Source organism: Symphodus melops (genome assembly GCF_947650265.1).
Source record: "Symphodus melops genome assembly, chromosome: 10".
Classification (NCBI taxonomy): Eukaryota; Metazoa; Chordata; class Actinopteri; order Labriformes; family Labridae; genus Symphodus; species Symphodus melops.
The window spans coordinates 23,687,639-23,704,178 of record NC_136700.1 but is presented as its reverse complement, the minus strand read 5'-3'; the positions used below and the strand labels follow the sequence as shown (position 1 = coordinate 23,704,178).

The 16,540-nt window shown below is 40.9% G+C and overlaps 1 protein-coding gene across 1 annotated transcript in view; it reads left to right on the top strand.

Annotated features, from left to right (window-relative positions):
- The window catches only part of LOC306830035 (seizure protein 6 homolog), a gene marked incomplete at its 3' end in the record, with an annotated part of 130,905 nt that overhangs the window by 102,711 nt on the left and 11,654 nt on the right, over nt 1-16,540 (top strand). The window contains exons 6-10 of the mRNA XM_079353252.1: nt 530-698; nt 4,217-4,383; nt 7,287-7,481; nt 8,214-8,352; nt 15,131-15,327. Of these exons, the coding sequence (XP_079209378.1) occupies nt 530-698; nt 4,217-4,383; nt 7,287-7,481; nt 8,214-8,352; nt 15,131-15,327 (867 nt within the window). The remainder of the gene's footprint in view (nt 1-529; nt 699-4,216; nt 4,384-7,286; nt 7,482-8,213; nt 8,353-15,130; nt 15,328-16,540) is intronic.

Here is a 16,540-nt window from a genome sequence, read left to right as displayed (position 1 = left end):
AACACTCTAAGGTTGAATTTTTGAATTTCAATGTATTTGAATGAGTGCCTTATAAAGGGTTGAGCAGCTTTACAGGCTGCATGAAGTCATCTAATCAAAGTTATGTCTCAGGCTTGCATACAAATAAATAAATTAAAAAATATTCCTCATGCCAAAAGTTGTCTTTACAATTAACTGCAATTCTGGTTATTTTACTGTACCTTATCAGTCAACATGGTACTTTGGTTTATCACTGCACCGCCCCCGTGGTTGTCAACATTTGTTGTCTGTGATGATGAGGCTTGGTGGACGCCAAAGTGCACCAAACCAAATTCCTACATAAATCTGCTTCAAGTTGTTTTCTTTTTTGGGGGGGGCAAAATAACCAGCTCACTTTCATAAACATTAGACTGCATCACCATCTGTTGGAATAACCAATCACCTTCTTTTAAAGCAGATGACTCAAGATGAACAACACTGTTGACTGTTTGTGTCGAGGTTTATAGCTCGCTAATGAATGCAGAACTGCATTTCTCCTCCTCTCTCTCAGCCGCCTGTGGAGGTTTGATGAGGAACGTCACAGTCGGTCGGATCGTCTCTCCGGGGTTTCCCAGCAACTACAGCAACAACCTGACCTGCCACTGGCTGCTGGAGGCCCCCGAGGGCCACAAACTGCACGTCCACTTTGAGAAGGTGGCTCTGGCTGAGGATGACGATCGGTGAGCAGGCCGTTCAGCTTAAATTTGTCTGACACAAATCCAGTACCTGTGTTTGCAGTGAAGTTGTGATTCTTTAATTTATAAGAATTTTCTCTGTTAGTGTTCACGAATTTAGAAAGCAAGGTGGATTTCCAAATCAAGATAATTTAAGAACAAGTTTTGAGGAGACTACTGCATAAAATATTTAATAGCCCCACCTCTGCACCTTCTTTTTTAATCACAGTCTCTCTTGTTAAACATGGAAATGGTCCAAATTGATGATGTTAGATAATGCTCGAACATGTGAGCTACTTTCAGATCAGTGTAAGTGCAGTCTCCTGGTTCATTCTCTGTTAACAGTGATATATCACCATCCTCTCCTCTCGTGCACGTTCCTTCACTTATGTGCAATCATCGTGCCTCTCATTCTTCGTACCCTCTGCTTTGTCCCTGCGAGAACATTATTTCTGAGGGCTCTGCAGGGTAACAACTGGCTGTCAACGCGCTGACAGTACAGTGTCATTTTAGCAGCATGGGGCTCTCATTACAGAGGCCTGAAAGAAGGAGCCACAGGGGGGAAATTAGCTGAATAATCCATTTTGTAGAGCAGCCAATAGCTGCTGTGGGCTGCTCTTATTCTCCGGCTACAAATAAAGAGCTCACAGATATAAAGAGACATCTGGACGGCTGTGAGGAAACCGAGAGATCACAAACAAGAGGAGACTTGGCTCGAGTGTAAAAGGAAATGGAAGAACAAGAATGTCTTGCAAGCAGCCATCTGCTTTTTTTGGTCACTTGTACGTTCGACTTTGAGGACTTTTAATGTTGTTCCAATGCTTCATGAAATAAACATCACCCAAAAAATAAAAATAAAAACCTTTGATTAATTTCTGGCTCCATCCATAGATTCAAAGTTTACAATTTACAAGCTGTTATTTTATTTTAGTCATCTTCCGATCTTAATCTCAGTTATTACACATTTGCTACCTGGACAGTTTTGCAAACTTTGGAGACCCGTGTTTGGTAACTTATCAAGAGAAACAAGATGCAGCTGATGTCTATCAAGTTATTCAATTTGTCACATTTCAGCGACACAGATGGCAAATTCTGTGGCAATATGTACAAAAATAATCGACATTTAATGATCTATTTTAAAGCGATGTCTCGGTTTTCAGGTAGATACTTAAGGTTTATTATCAAGATGTACAAAGGCCCTAAGCAGGTGGGCGTCCATACATTATATTTACATGAGATATGTCGTTACTATGGGAACACTAATCATTCCAGGGTTTTTTTTCTTGAGATCTTAATTGTGTTATCTGGATATCTTGATTTAACAACAGTTTTTTCCTGAGATAAAAGTGCATTCATTTTTCTAGCTCCCAACTTATCTCTGTCGTTTTTTCAAGTTCACAACACTGCGTGGTTTTTCTCTTAATTATCAATTGCTTTTTGTTTGTCTCGTCTTATTTATCTCATTATCTTGAATCTTGTTGTTCAGTGGGAGAGGTCTCCCAAAGGTAATAAAGTAGCTTATGTCCGATGTGTTGTTTTTTTCCAATCTGTGTCTGTGCAATAAAGAAGAAGAGATGTTGAGAGGAAAAACCCAAATGCAAAAGGATCATGTAACTAGACTGCAATAGAATATGTTTAAATTCAACAATATTTCATTCTTTATAAAAATTGTTTTTAAGGAAGGAAACTCTTCACCATTAAAAAGAAATAAACCTACAAGAAAAAAAAGACGTTCAAACCTCCATCTGAGTTCAGTAAGTGTAAACAGAAGCATAAAAAATAAATGTAAATATAGATTTTACGTTGACATCAAGGCTCCACGGTGCTGTGTTTCTCTCTCTCCGGCTACCTGAGCAGAATAATTTACGTGATCAAAGGCAGAGCGAGGAGGGATCCATGCACGGCACCATGGGAGAGAGCACGAGGCAGCAGAGCCACAGGTGGAGGAGGCTGCTGTGACAATGTTTAACGAGACCTCCAACCCCGAAACATGAAGCATCACACGGGTCACGTTTGTCTTGCAGGCTTTTTTCTCATACCACAGCCAAGCTTCACCGCAGGAGACGATATTCCTCCTTTTAGATGTCATGACTCTATGAAACATGAACATAGTCTCAGTGACGTCACCCATTATGTTTCTGAGCTGCAGATTTGAAGCCCAACGATGGCAGTCTCCAGATTGAAAATGCTGTCTCAACTACGCTTTCAGTCAAACTAACATCTGGCCAAGAAGTGGAGCTGAGGCAGGGCTGAAGCTACCTGACAAACTGTTAGAAGAAGATACAGTATACTTGATACAGCAAAGCAAAATTCAGCTTGTATACTGTTGTTGAACATGCTACACACACATGCACAAACAAGATTCTTTAGACATGTACTAAAGGAGAAACGTTGGAGTGAAGGGGCACTCCATGAGCTGAGGGAAGCCACCTTGGGCAGCAAGTTGCCTTGCTCAAGGGCACCGCGGAAGTGCTTGGGAAGTGATCTGGCACCTCTCTAGCTACCATAGCAATTTCCAGATGAGCACTGGGACTTGAACGGATGTCTAGTTCCCAACACAAGTCCCCATGGACTGAGCTACCGTTACATCGCAGTCGATCAGTCACACCACTAATTATGCAAAACTCGTATCCGTCGTGAAATCAAAACGGATGAGCTACTCAGACCTAACTTGTTTTTATTCACCAGGCTGTAAACGTGTTTATTTCTGTTGGGTATTAATTAGACCTCCAGGTCTTCTGCTGTCATTTACCATAATTTCCGCTTCATTTTTGAACACCAGAGGTCATTTCTTCTCCAACGTGCAATTATACGAAATCCTGAGAAGTAGTTCTTTAAGAGTCAAAGATCATTATAGGTTGTTTTTGTGGACAAAGTTATCTTTTTTATTTGATTTAGTTATCGTTCCAACTATTTGTTTCCACATAAAAAAAACCTTTCATTCCAAAAAGCCAATTTTAGGATTGGTCCTTCAAGCCAGTGAAATCTAAAACCAACAACGGCCTTCAAACTGTTAAACTTCTTTATTTTCTGAAATAGTTATCTGAAAAAATCTGTAGGAATAGGTTTTAATCTAAATTCAAGATATTGATGTTTTTAGTTTCTGGAAATGTTTCTTATATCGGGTTTTCATTTTGTTGAGTTCAATGCAAATAATTTAAACTTAATTAATTCAGCCACTCCTTCCACCCTAACCTCATACCACTGACAGGCGAGCTTCTTAAAACCACTACTGTGACATTGTAGTGAGCGGAGCCCGAGCAACGTCAATCAAATGTGATCACCCATATTTTAAAAGTTCAAAGAAGCAAAAAGAGCGGCTTTTAGACTGTTGGTAAAAGTGTTCAGTTCCATTTAACCCCCAATTTTTGTGAATGCTTAACAAGACTCTCAGTTACTTAATAGGATATAACTTTATTGATCCCCAATGGGGACATTTGGGATTCAGATGACACTAGTAGATGAAGAAGTAGCTTAGATTCAGCTTTACTTTGAAAGACTGATTCTTTTTCCTCCTCTTGCAGATTGCTGATAAAGAACGGTAACAGCATCGATGCAGCCGCTCTGTACGATTCGTACGAGGTGGAGTATCTGCCCAACGAAGGCCTGCTCAGCTCCTCCAGACATCTTTTCATCGAGCTGAACACAGACGCTGCAGGAACATCCACCGGCATGGCCATCAGGTATCAAGGTAAGCACCAGAGCTCCACATAACTGAAGGTTGGGTTCATCACACTGGGGTCTTGAGGGCTTTAGCTTCATGTAACAAAAAATAGACAACTAAACATTTCATCTAAAATTTAAAAAAAAGTTAATGTAAAAGATTGAAGTTCATTCATTTCTCGAGGCCAAGGACAGCTCAGCATCAGTTAGAAATCTCTGGCCTTCTGTAGATTCTTAGTGAATTATGTAATTAAAGATATAATGAATAGGACCTTCAATAGCAGATAGCTGAAAGCTAACTGCAGACTGAATGGTTCCCTGGTGAATAGGGGTCAAGAGTTCTAGCTGAGAATTTCAGGTAATGGAGGGTGACAGTGTGACCTAACGTGCAGCAGAGAATGAATGAAAGCAGAGACAAGATTAAAATGATTTCAAAAGGTGTAAAGAAAAAGTGGAAATATGTTAGAGGAGGAGATCTGAAGATTGTGAGAAAAGTTTTTTCGATGTTCTTCAGGTTTCCAGATGCTTTGTACATGTAGCACTCTCGTTGATCAGACTTTACCTTGATTCCTGAGAAGATAAGTTCAAATTGAAGGTGCAATATTTGAGATATTTACTGAATTAAATACAAAGTTACAGTCCTGTATGATCAGACATAAAGGAAACATTCTGTGTTGAAGTGCTGGCTTGCAGCAGTCAGTATGTCTTCCAACTTACTTTAGATTCTGGTCCTGAATGGTCTGGATATGTTTGGACGAGCACTTTCAAGAACCCCCTTTAAAGCGTTTTGGACGCCCCTATAAGTTTGCATGGCACCATAGCAAACCAACAGGTGTTTAAGCGATGGAAGAGGGAAAGCATACGGGTTCAGATAGATTTTATTAAAAACACCTTAAAAGCTTTATGTTTCAAAAAAATCTCCTCGAGCCAAAGCGTTTGAAAAAGGGAGAGAGGTTAGAGCACAGGAACGTGTCAAGACTGGTGGACAGCTGGCTAAACACTGGAGCTTCAGTGTCTTCAAAATGGCAACTTCATGGCAAATTGAAGAAACTATTTTCAGAGAGTTAAAAAAAAATCTTCTATTTGTCCCCAGTGGACATGAGAGGAAATGCAGTATAATATGTACAAAAAGCCTCTTCATATTTCCTACCCAGAGGCTACCTGCACTTTTGTTGATACATACGTTTTTAAAACGATCAAGGACATTATGTACCTTTCCTTCCTTCTTCGTTCCTCTGTTGCATTAGCAGGCACTCCTAACCCTTCCTCTTGTTGCTTGATAATCAAGGACAGGAACACAATATAGACTCACAGTTCCCTGCCAGTGTAACTGTATATAAGAGCATCAATATGATGTACTTTACCATCAATTCAAAGGCACACGGTTTGCAGAGAACAGGAATTCATCGAAAAGTTGAGCTGAGATATCACTCAGCTCCTTTTTCCTCATGTCCTCACATTAGTCTCAGGGGCTCGTCTCTAGTCCTCGAGGAAACACAATCAGTGTAATCTGCTTAGGCCTCCGCTTCATTGCTGCCAATGGGATTAAGTCCAAAGGGAGCGGCGGACCTCATTACGACCATTAACAGAACATAACGCTCCTCAGATCGCCGCCAACAGATGTGATGCTTCCTCCTTTATCCTGCCACATCGTTCCCACCGGCTGAACTCATCCAGGCAACATTTTTAACTGCCACTCCATCTTCAACAATGGCTCTATTAGGAACAATTCATGGGTTCTGAAATTCATCTTAAAGGTTATATTCATTGAGGTTGGTCTTATAAAAGTTAGTAATTAGAGCTAATGTATTCTGGACATTCAGAATTATATTCCTCTACCTACTGGAAAGTAAATGATTCATAAGTTTTCCATTTAGTTTTAAATGATCACAATCTGCTTTTTAACAAAGTGATATGAGAGAAATTTGAACCAAGGGAAATAAACTTTTTCAATAGCTGGTATGATAACAAGTGTTCTGGCCCTCACTTTAATCGACTATTCAAACGTCCAGTTTCTCACTATTGCGTTCAGATTGAAGCGCTGGCTGGGATTTAAAATCAAGCCCTGTCTGTTTAGATGAAGTGGCTCCTCCTTGGTCTGCTGAGCCTACATGAGCTGTGGTCGATCCAACAGCACTCTATGACGACTGCTTTAGTAGAAGCCATAGACTAAATATTAACAGATGAAGCCTTCTGAGTGACATCACCTACCTGTTACTGCAGGGGCTTTGGATGTTATCGCCATGCTGGAAAGGCTGTTTCAACTAGACTTTTGGTCAACCTAACGTCAGGCTAAGAGCTGGAGCTGAGCAGAGTTGTAAGCCTTTTAAACCTGATTGACATGCAAACATGTTACATAGCGCCCGCATGTTGATAAGGTCAGCTTTGCGCGTTATTGGAAATCAAAACAGATGAGTCGAAAATAAAAATCCCCTTGTACATACAGATTTTGCCATGCTGTAAGCATGTTAATTTTTTTTTTTTTTTTTTTTAACAAAGCGTGTTGCTTGGCTTGGTGCATCATGTAATTCAAACTATTATTCTTGGTGGAGGACAGTTTTCCTTCCTGCACATAGTCTACAACTCACTGCGATATTCCATACCAGGCAGGAACAAAAAAAAAAAAAAAAAGAGTCAGTATTTCCAAGAGCGAAAGCTCATGTCTAAATAATCATCAGCCTGTGTGTTTACTGTACCCAACCTAACTTTTCCCAGAATGCACCTGTGCTGACTTAAGTGTAGCCTTGCGTGCTGGATGTTGTCTTCGGTTCTTTCACATGATGTGAGAATGAATGATTTTAAATGTCAGTCAGTGTAACAGTGTTATTGGAATTGAAAAGCGACCAGATGTTCTACATTACAGCAGGTGTGTTACAGTTTGTCCCAACACTGGTCATTTATGAAGAAGCTGATCATGTTTGTTCACCTCAGCCTTTGCAGCGGGCCACTGCTACGAACCCTTCGTAAAGTACGGAAACCTGACGAGCAGCGACGGCACCTGGGCCGTGGGAGCTGTTGTGGAGTTCACCTGTGACCCCGGCTACACTCTGGAACAGGGATCTGTTACCATCGAGTGCATGGACCCCAACAACCCGCAGTGGAACGAGACGGAGCCTGCGTGCAGAGGTCTGTATGTCTGAGAGGAAGCGACCCTTTTTTTTTTGTACTTATTTTATGATAGATTACATCAGAGTCAAAAAAGTGCAGGAATGGATGGTTTGCTATAATTATATAATACTCAAAAACATGCCTTTAGCCTAAATGAGTTTTTTATAAGAGCATTAAAGGTAGAGATTTTTTTATTGTTTTTTTAGGTAAAAGAAGGAAAGTCACAGATCCAACATTTACTAAAGAAAGCAGACTTTAGGTCTTGTCAATTTTATTTGTAAAGTACATTTCAAACAGCCTCAGCTGACCAAAGTGTTTTACAGACGAGACATAAAAGATGAGGAGTAGCATCAAATATTAGATCTGTTTCGCTCAGACCAGTTATCTGTGAAGTGCAAAATTCTTACGTGACGTTTCAGTTTTGGCTTTGTTTCTGAAATGTTTTTCAAGAGCTCGAGCTGTGATTGTGATTTGTCTCTGTCAACATTTTAAATAATGTTACTTGAGATAGTGTGGATTGTGCAAAAAGCATCATGGTGTTCTTATCTGTTTCCCTGATAACGCTCACCATGTGCAATTTGCTGTATGTTGTTTGTGTCTTTCATTGGTATGGGCTCTGTTTGCTTGTGGATTGATGTTTTTTGCTTTTATTTCTTAGAACTTCTTTGAGGGCATGCAGAACTTGGAAGCCTGATAATACGCATTGGTTGTGTGTGTGTGTGTGTGTGTGTGTGTGTGTGTGTGTTCCAGCTGTGTGCAGCGGTGAGATCACAGACTCAGCTGGAGTGGTTCTGTCTCCTAACTGGCCTGAAGCGTACGACAAAGGACAGGACTGCATCTGGGGAATCCATGTGGAGGAGGACAAGAGGATCATGCTGGACATTCAAGTGTAAGATCCCCTCCCTCCTTAACCTTTGAGAAACATGAAACCGACATTAACACAAACCCAGTTTTCCTCTGGACTCTCTGAATCGAATCATCAGGAAACCGTCTTTATCTCCTGCGAGTGTACGTTGAACAGTCGGCCCCCCCGCCCTCCCACTCTGACTTCAAACAGTGACACAAAAAAGGGTTTTCAGATTACAAAGCGCTCCCTCACCATGACGGGTAAAACACATTAAAAACACAACGTGCTGCTAATGAAAGAGCGCTTGGCTTGTGAATGAGATGCGTAAGTGCCACGCAGACAAAGGTTAATTAGGTGCAGCCGAGAAAACTAATTATATCAGGGAGGGTTTGTTTGGAAGCTCCCCCAACCCCCACCCTCTCCTATAACGTCGGCTGGTGTGTGGAGTCGAGGGTGCAAGTGTACAGGATGTGAGTGTGGGTTTCCTGCCATTGTGGTGCCAAGGTGAACACACAACACTACACACTCCTGCCGTGTCGCAGCCCGATAAGTCAGTCAGCAGCAGAAATCATTCGCCCTTTGCAAGCAAATTAAGAAAAGCTCATTAGCATATGTTGCATCTTGAGCTCTGTTTTTTTCCTCTCTCTTTGTCTCCGAGCAGCACCTGAGCTCTTGTTGTGCTTTAAGGAGCAGTGATTAATGGCCTCCTTTGGTTTCCAAAGAAAGTGTGTCAACATAAGTAATTGCTGCTTTTTTTAAATTGGAGCAGGTGGTTCAGTAGAGGTGAAGATGCGATGTGAAAATATTTGGACAATACTACACCTTTATACTTGTGGAAGTGACACATTATCGAGCAAATCACTGAGTGACAGGTTCAATAAGTTTTCTTATTAGCTACGAATAAAGTAGTTCCCATTAATATGAAGAGTGTACATCACAGGGACAAGGACTCTTTTTTATTGAGCGGATAGAGACAGAACAATAGATGACTAGTACTTTTTAAAGTCTACATAAAATCTCCAGGTCAGGGTTGAAATCTGTATCAGGTGGTTCACGTCCAATGAGATTGCACTTTTTGATAAACATATTCAACTATTTTTTTTTTTTTGAGTAAAGTTCAGTACGTCATCAAACTCTTATATCCGACAACACCAGTCTCAAGCTTCATTTGCAAGATTTAATTTTATTTAATTGTAAATTATTATTAACAGATTATAATGTTCAAACAATTAGTGTTTTCGGACCAAATAGTTCAAGGAACTTTTTGAAGAGGAGCTACATTCACCAGGGAGTTCCCGGAGAACTACTCACCATGGGGACATTTTGTTTGTCTGCTTTCACACTGCTATGGTGCCTTCTCTGAAGCAGGAGAGAAAAAGGTTCCTCTAAAACGGGGTTCAAGGAACTAAAAACGTTCATAGTTCCTGCAGTGCGGAGTCAATACAGAAGGGGGAATGTTTCCAACAGTACCAGAACTATGAAAAAGTTTATGTGGTCTGAAAACACCTAATGACGACTTTCTTTCTGTTTCATGTCATGTCAGCATCCTGTTTCTCTCAAACAGAAAATGTTTAATCATCTACTGATATGAAGTTTGGTGGGTCAGCTTGCAGCTGCCAAAGCCTCCCTAAACAGATTAAAAATCACAGATTTCTTAAAGTGAAACCATTTAATGATTTTCAGATTTTAATCGATGGAACAAAGCTTAAAACAAAACAGCTCATTCTGGTCATTCAATTGATTAATCGCAGGTTAGTGGAGGATTTAAGCTCTGAGTATAAACCGTCTGCACAATAACCACTGACGGTTCATTTTGAGACTGTAAAGTTTGCAGCCTGCCATGCTGATGCTCCAGGAGAGTTGTGCAAAATAAGGGGCAGGCTGACCAGACAGCAAGTGTCTGCGTTGTAGCAGTTAACCAGCGGGATCATTTCTTCAGCCTCTGCCTCTTCGCCTCTTAAAAGGTTAACCATGTTTGGCTGACACGTCATCAATACGGCAACTGCCTTCATTTGGTTTAAAAAATGTGCTTCAGAAACAGATGGGTTACATCACTGATACAACAGCAAGGTTTTATAGTTTATTGCTGATATGATATGCTGAATGACATGCTGAGGAATGATATGAGGCGCGCAGTATGACAACTAGGCTTTCCGTCGTCTTTATTTTTCTTGTTCACTGTGTGAGCCTGTGTGTGTATGAAAAGAGATAAAGTTGTGAAAAATCTGCAGCTCAAAGTAAACTTAAGGTGTCAGCATATTGTGGTCCAGTTTCCCACACCGGGGCTCATGGGAATAAACCAGAAAAATGTGGATGTCCACAGAGAGAAGCTTCCTGTTTTAGCACCGTCTTTGCTCTGTCTAAGCAGCACACGCCTGCAGCTGTGTGAGCACCTTTATGAAGCTTATCAATAGCAGCTGTTCTCTCCGAGCCAGGTGGGCACACAGTGTACAGAGACGTATGAGGCCTTTAACAAGGTCCCTGGGTATCAGTCAGCCGCTTACACTCCACACACACACACACACACACACACACACACACACACACACACACACACACAGACCTGTGCACAACTGCACGTATCTGCTGCTCCATCCGTGTAATGGCAGCGGGGACATTATCACCAAGTGTATCAAATGACTTTTATAGATGGCCTTCAATGAATGGTGGGGGAGTGAGATGTGTGATTAAAGTTAAAGAGAGGTGAGTGAAAGAGATGAAACCACCGTCTCAGAACGAAATAAAGACCACTGTCTTCAGCTTTGTTCAGAATATGATCTGTTTTTGAAACAGTGGTAATAAGTCTGAGTTATCATAGGCACGATCCACCTCATGCACATTACAAGTAGAACCCACATTGTGATGTTGAAACTCATTCAAATTCACTTTTTTTAATGTCACTGAAACAGCAAACCTCACGTAAACCAACTTGTAGGGCTGTTTAACAAAGACTTGAGTTTAGACTTTTCTAACTGGAGATTTGTGTTTTTGAATGTCAAGAACAATGATCCCAGCCTAGTATTCAGAATTTAGTTGGGAAAGTTTTCCTAACTGTTCTGAGTTGGGCACCAAATTGTTTTCTGAGTTGAGCATGTTGATGTATATTTTACAACTCGGAATCTCGTTTTTCCAATGTCCTTTAGAAAGCTAAATGAGGGCAACATACACTTATCATGCACTAACAGGGGCGTGTTTAGAGTCATGGGCCCCCCTTGAATATCCACCCCATGTGCCACTCCAAAGTCCTTAGCGAAAATTGGCTGTGCTGCAACAGGCAGCTCATAATTTCACGTGTGCATGTTTTCAATTGTTGTAAAGTTGATGTGATTGGTGCAGACAGAAGGGGTAAATAAAAAGAACTTCAGGCCACCCCTGCACAAGGTAGGTCTTCAATTGGGCCACCCCTGTCCACAAATTCAGGACTCGCCCCTGTGCACTTATAAAGATATAAGTATAACTTCTAGATCTGTAGTGGTCGAACCACATTTTGTAAGACAATGCACCAACAGAAGGAAAATGGCTCTAGTTGAGAATGTCAATATCAGAAGTGTGTGATAGAATGGCGCAGGTTTCATCTCAACGTCTCCTGAAGTAAATTATTATGAAAACTTTTGTTAAACAAGTCAAACGTATTTTAAACCGTCCCACTCTGTATTTCAGACCTTTACAACGGTGGAAACAATAGATCATAAAGTGTTTGAGGGTAAAACATATTGCCAGCTGGTCCCGCGGGTTAGGGCCAAACCGAAGCCTGTTTTTTCAAATTGAACTAAATCAAATTATGGTCGGGAAGGAGGCTGAGATTGATTTTTTTCTCCACAGATGCTCAGCGGGGCCGCTCATAGCCGTGTTTAGCTTAATCACAACAAATTTGACGCCAGCCGAGAATATTCCTCAATCTGCCACGCTGTGAGCAGGTGAGACGCTTCATCCGTTAGCAATCACATAAACATGCAGCGCCAGGTGTGTAGGGGATGGTGTGCTGGTTTTCATATATTTGTAAGGACATGCTGCATCAGGAGGGTAGACGACGTCGTGTTGGGTTTCATATATTTGTGAGGACGAGCTGAAGATCTTTATAAGGACGATAATGTCTTTTAAGGCTGTTTCATTCGGCTTCTGATGCCTGCATGTTATTCAGAGAAGGTTGATGTTTTAGCGTTATAACTTAATAAGCATCAGCACTGCTCTATTTCCTTGTGTTTGGAATATATAAAGCCTGAATCAGAGATGTAAATGAGAATTATTTATACAAGAAGTGGGTCCTTTGAGAATGAACACAACTTGAAATGTGAATGGATGATTGCATTGGTGTGATGCTCTGAAATCTGCCCACTCTCATGCTGATATAGCTTATATTTGACTGAGAACACACAGAATACGTTAGAGGTGATAAGATCACTGTAAGGTTTTTTTTTAAGCTTTGTAGATTAACTATAGCTGATTCTTACAGAGGGATAAATCGAGCATGACGTCTTTGAATTAATGCAACAGATATGTATTGGCTACTGTGATCGACTAATTCCAAATAATCTGTTGGCTTCTATCGACAGGGCAATTATTGGCAAAAATAAATAAATAAGCTGATGTCTGTGCATGCCAAATAAAAAACATTATATTATTATAACATTATATTGAATGAAAACCATGACGAGCTCATAAGAAAAAAACTGCCAGAACATTTGGTCAAAGATTAGGGCTTAGTTTCCTTCCTGTGACGGTGCGTTCACACATGCACAAAACGACTTTACCTGGAATTTTTTGTATTTAGGAAAAATTTCAACAAGTGCAAGTGGGAGATGACGATACCTGTTGCACCTGGTGCACAACCATGGACTGCTTACTGCGTGTATTAAAACATGTTTATTATATTTTCAGTGTGTTCTCTACTGCTCTTTTGGTTTTATTATGATTATATTATACTACATGTAGTATTATTATTATACTATTAAAGCAAAGCACTGTGATCATAGTGTCAGACTCTGTTGATTTGTTTGGCACTGTAGAAGGAAGTGCTTCAGCAAATCCAGATACAATACACTTCAATGTCTCTTTGGGGAAATTTGTCTTGAACTCAAAGTGCTGCACACAATCAGCTGCTCTCACAGTTTTTTTCTGGTTAAAACTTTTTGAACAACTAGGCCCAGCTCACATCAGGCTGGAGGATCGATGTGTGCGGTGTAAAATCCTTACACATGTAGGAACTTTGGGCGGACAGAAGACAAATGTTTCAGCCTGTGGAAAAACAAACACACCGCATCCCTCTCTTCACAAACTCTCATCTCTCCCATTTGTCCACTTTTTGTTAAGATGTAAAGAAATGAAACGTTTCATCTTCTGTCAGGCCGTGTGTCGATTGAATCCACGCCTCTTGAACCTTTGATTTTCCAGCGTTGGCGTATAGTGATTAATAGCTCAATCTCAGACTGGCTAATGAGTTTTATCAGGAGCCACTGGTGATTAATTAGCAACAGCAGAGAACATGTCACCGCTTTATTCGGGCTAAGCCGTTTCCTCCACGCTCGAAATCTCCTCTCTACAAAGAGATAGCTCGGCCCCAGGTGACACTTTGAAACAGCTCTGAGGTTTGTAAAAGTTGAGCTCTGCAGGCTGCGGTCACATCTGCACAAACACACAGACGGCCATTAAACAGTCGCTGTGACTGTGAGTGCGCTTATTTAGCATGACGGAGATTAATTCATCTCAAAGAGGAAACGTCCACTCTAATCAACATCAGGATGAGCGTACTCTTCTTCAGCGAAAAAAACCATCTGTAAATATAAAAGGGAAAATGTAAGGTGGGTTTTGACTCTAAGGTTATTATTTTCATATTTCGGTCTGTTTTGACTGGTCATTTTCAGACATTTGGGAGTCATGCATGGATGGAAGAGAAGTATGGTTTGGAGCGAAGAGGATGAGCCCCCAGCAGTTTTCCAGGAAATGTTAATTTCTCTCCAGTTATGTCCCACATCAAGACCGATTTAATTATCAAGACGAGAGCATTCAGCCTGTAAAAAATCAAACATTAAAGGTCATTTTAGAGGAGAGCTTGGAGAGCATAAACGCTTTTTACACAAAAATGTTTGTACAATCAGACTAATGGCCTCTGCTTTTACCATACAGTATATTCTTGGATTATAGTTTCAAGCGCAGTAACATGTGAGTGTGTCACTGTGATAGTCGTCCAAGCTGGAGAACATTTTAGTGTGTACGTATGTTACGGTTTGCCGTCAATGTAAATTTCACAGAGATGTAATCGTGAAATGAAGTCGTTCCACAGCTGAGTCGTCATCAGAGGTCGTGACTTTTATCCATGTTTTTGTTTTTAGGGTTGTTTTTTTAAGTCTGACCACACATCCCATCCTGATGCTAAATCTCTTCATTTCCTTTGATATAAGATAATGTAGAATCTGAAAATCTGGCCTTTCTAGCTGTGAGATTGTCATCCTGGCACCGATCTCTTCAGCAGCAGTGAGACAGGATCTGATCTGTTCCTCATGAATGATGTAACGCCTGTCGATAAAGAGCGACCTTGGTTTGACCTGAAGTCGTCACGGCCCTCTAAGAGCAATTACTGTCACTTTAAAAATGCAGGAGCTCCGTGTGTTTGCAGAGCTTTGTTCTGTCTGACATCTCTCATGGGAAAAAGAGTCATATTTGTGTGTTTACAGTGATGTTTGGCCTATAGGTTTTTTGACCACCTCAAACATTACAAGGGATCATAAGGAGCACAAAATGGCACTAAATGGGCTCTACAGCTGCTTGACACCAAAATCCTTCGATACAGACTTTATTCTGTGTGTATATCTTCCTGTTTCAGGTTGAACATCGGGAAAAACGACCTGGTGACGTTTTACGATGGAGACGACCTCACAGCTAAAGTCCTGGGTCAGTACGGAGGATCAAAGTCCAGATTCAAGCTCTACACCTCCACTTCAGACGTCACCATCCAGTTCCAGTCAGACCCAGCCACCAACGTGTACGGCTATGGCAACGGCTTCATCGTCCACTTTTTTGGTAAATCACGTCGAAATTGCAGAGATTTGGCTCAGGTTCAGGTCCAAACTGTGGCTCCTCTCCTGCATGTTAGTCTTAACTCTCTCTCTCTCTCTGTAATTTCCTAATGTTCTGCCCATTATCATATTAAATAAAAGCATATATGCCAAAAATAAATCTGTAACAAAAAAAAAAAAGCGAAAAAAGTTAAGAGTGGATTGATGATATAGGTGATGATTTTATTTAGATGGCAGAAGTTGGGTTCCTATTTAATTCTTTACATTACTTGAGTCCATTTAAATAAAAAGTATTCACGATTAACGGTCACTTATTCTGCTCCTTTTCAACCAGTTTAAGTAAGTCTCAGAGCTCCTCAGAGCATGTGTGGAGGTTCTTGTTCTAAATCCACTGATCCTGTATTTGATCATGCCCATAAACCTCTGTATTTCAGCCCTGCTCAGAACAGGCTGTTTCTGTGTCTGTAGCTTTAAATATGTAAATGAGCTGTATCTGACCACGCCCCCTCTCTGAAAAGGCTTTGGTGGCTCTGCTTTCTCGCTTCATGTCTTAGTTTATGTTGAGAAGGCAGACTCAGAGAGCAGAACAAACACCTAGCTGTGGGAGTGTCACCCACCTAAGGGAGGGGTTACTGCCCTTTGTGATGTCATGAAGGGAAAATCTGTAAACGGCCTGTTTGAGCACACATTTTCTGAAACTTAGAGCAGGCAGAAGGGATTCATAATAAGGATGTTTGTAGACAAGCTATGGATTCTGCTATTTTATAGTAGAAGCACAACAACAGTGTAGAGCTGGAGGTCTTTAGCTCAAATTGAATAAATGTTTTCCAAGATATTACCAGGACAAATAGTGTCTGGATTGCTTGTAATGACTGAAACTGGCTGCCAGTGCAGGCAGCAAATTTGACTTCAGTGTCTTGAAATAAGACATTAGTTCTCATTTTAAAAAACTGAACACTTTGGCTAAAAATAAATTTAGAAAAGGAGGTGATTGTGCCAAGGATTAATGAGCCCTAGTTTTGTAAAGACAGACCTTCAACAGTCTGCGAGGAGATACTGCAGCGGGGTGTCATTTCCATATACCGGTACTTGAAAGACAGTAAACGTGGTACTTTTCTCCTCTTTTTGGCGGTTTGGGACTATGAAAGGCGGTTGCTGATGATGCTGAGACCTTTTCCATCTATGCAGCACCCCCTGAATAGCCATCACTTCTATCT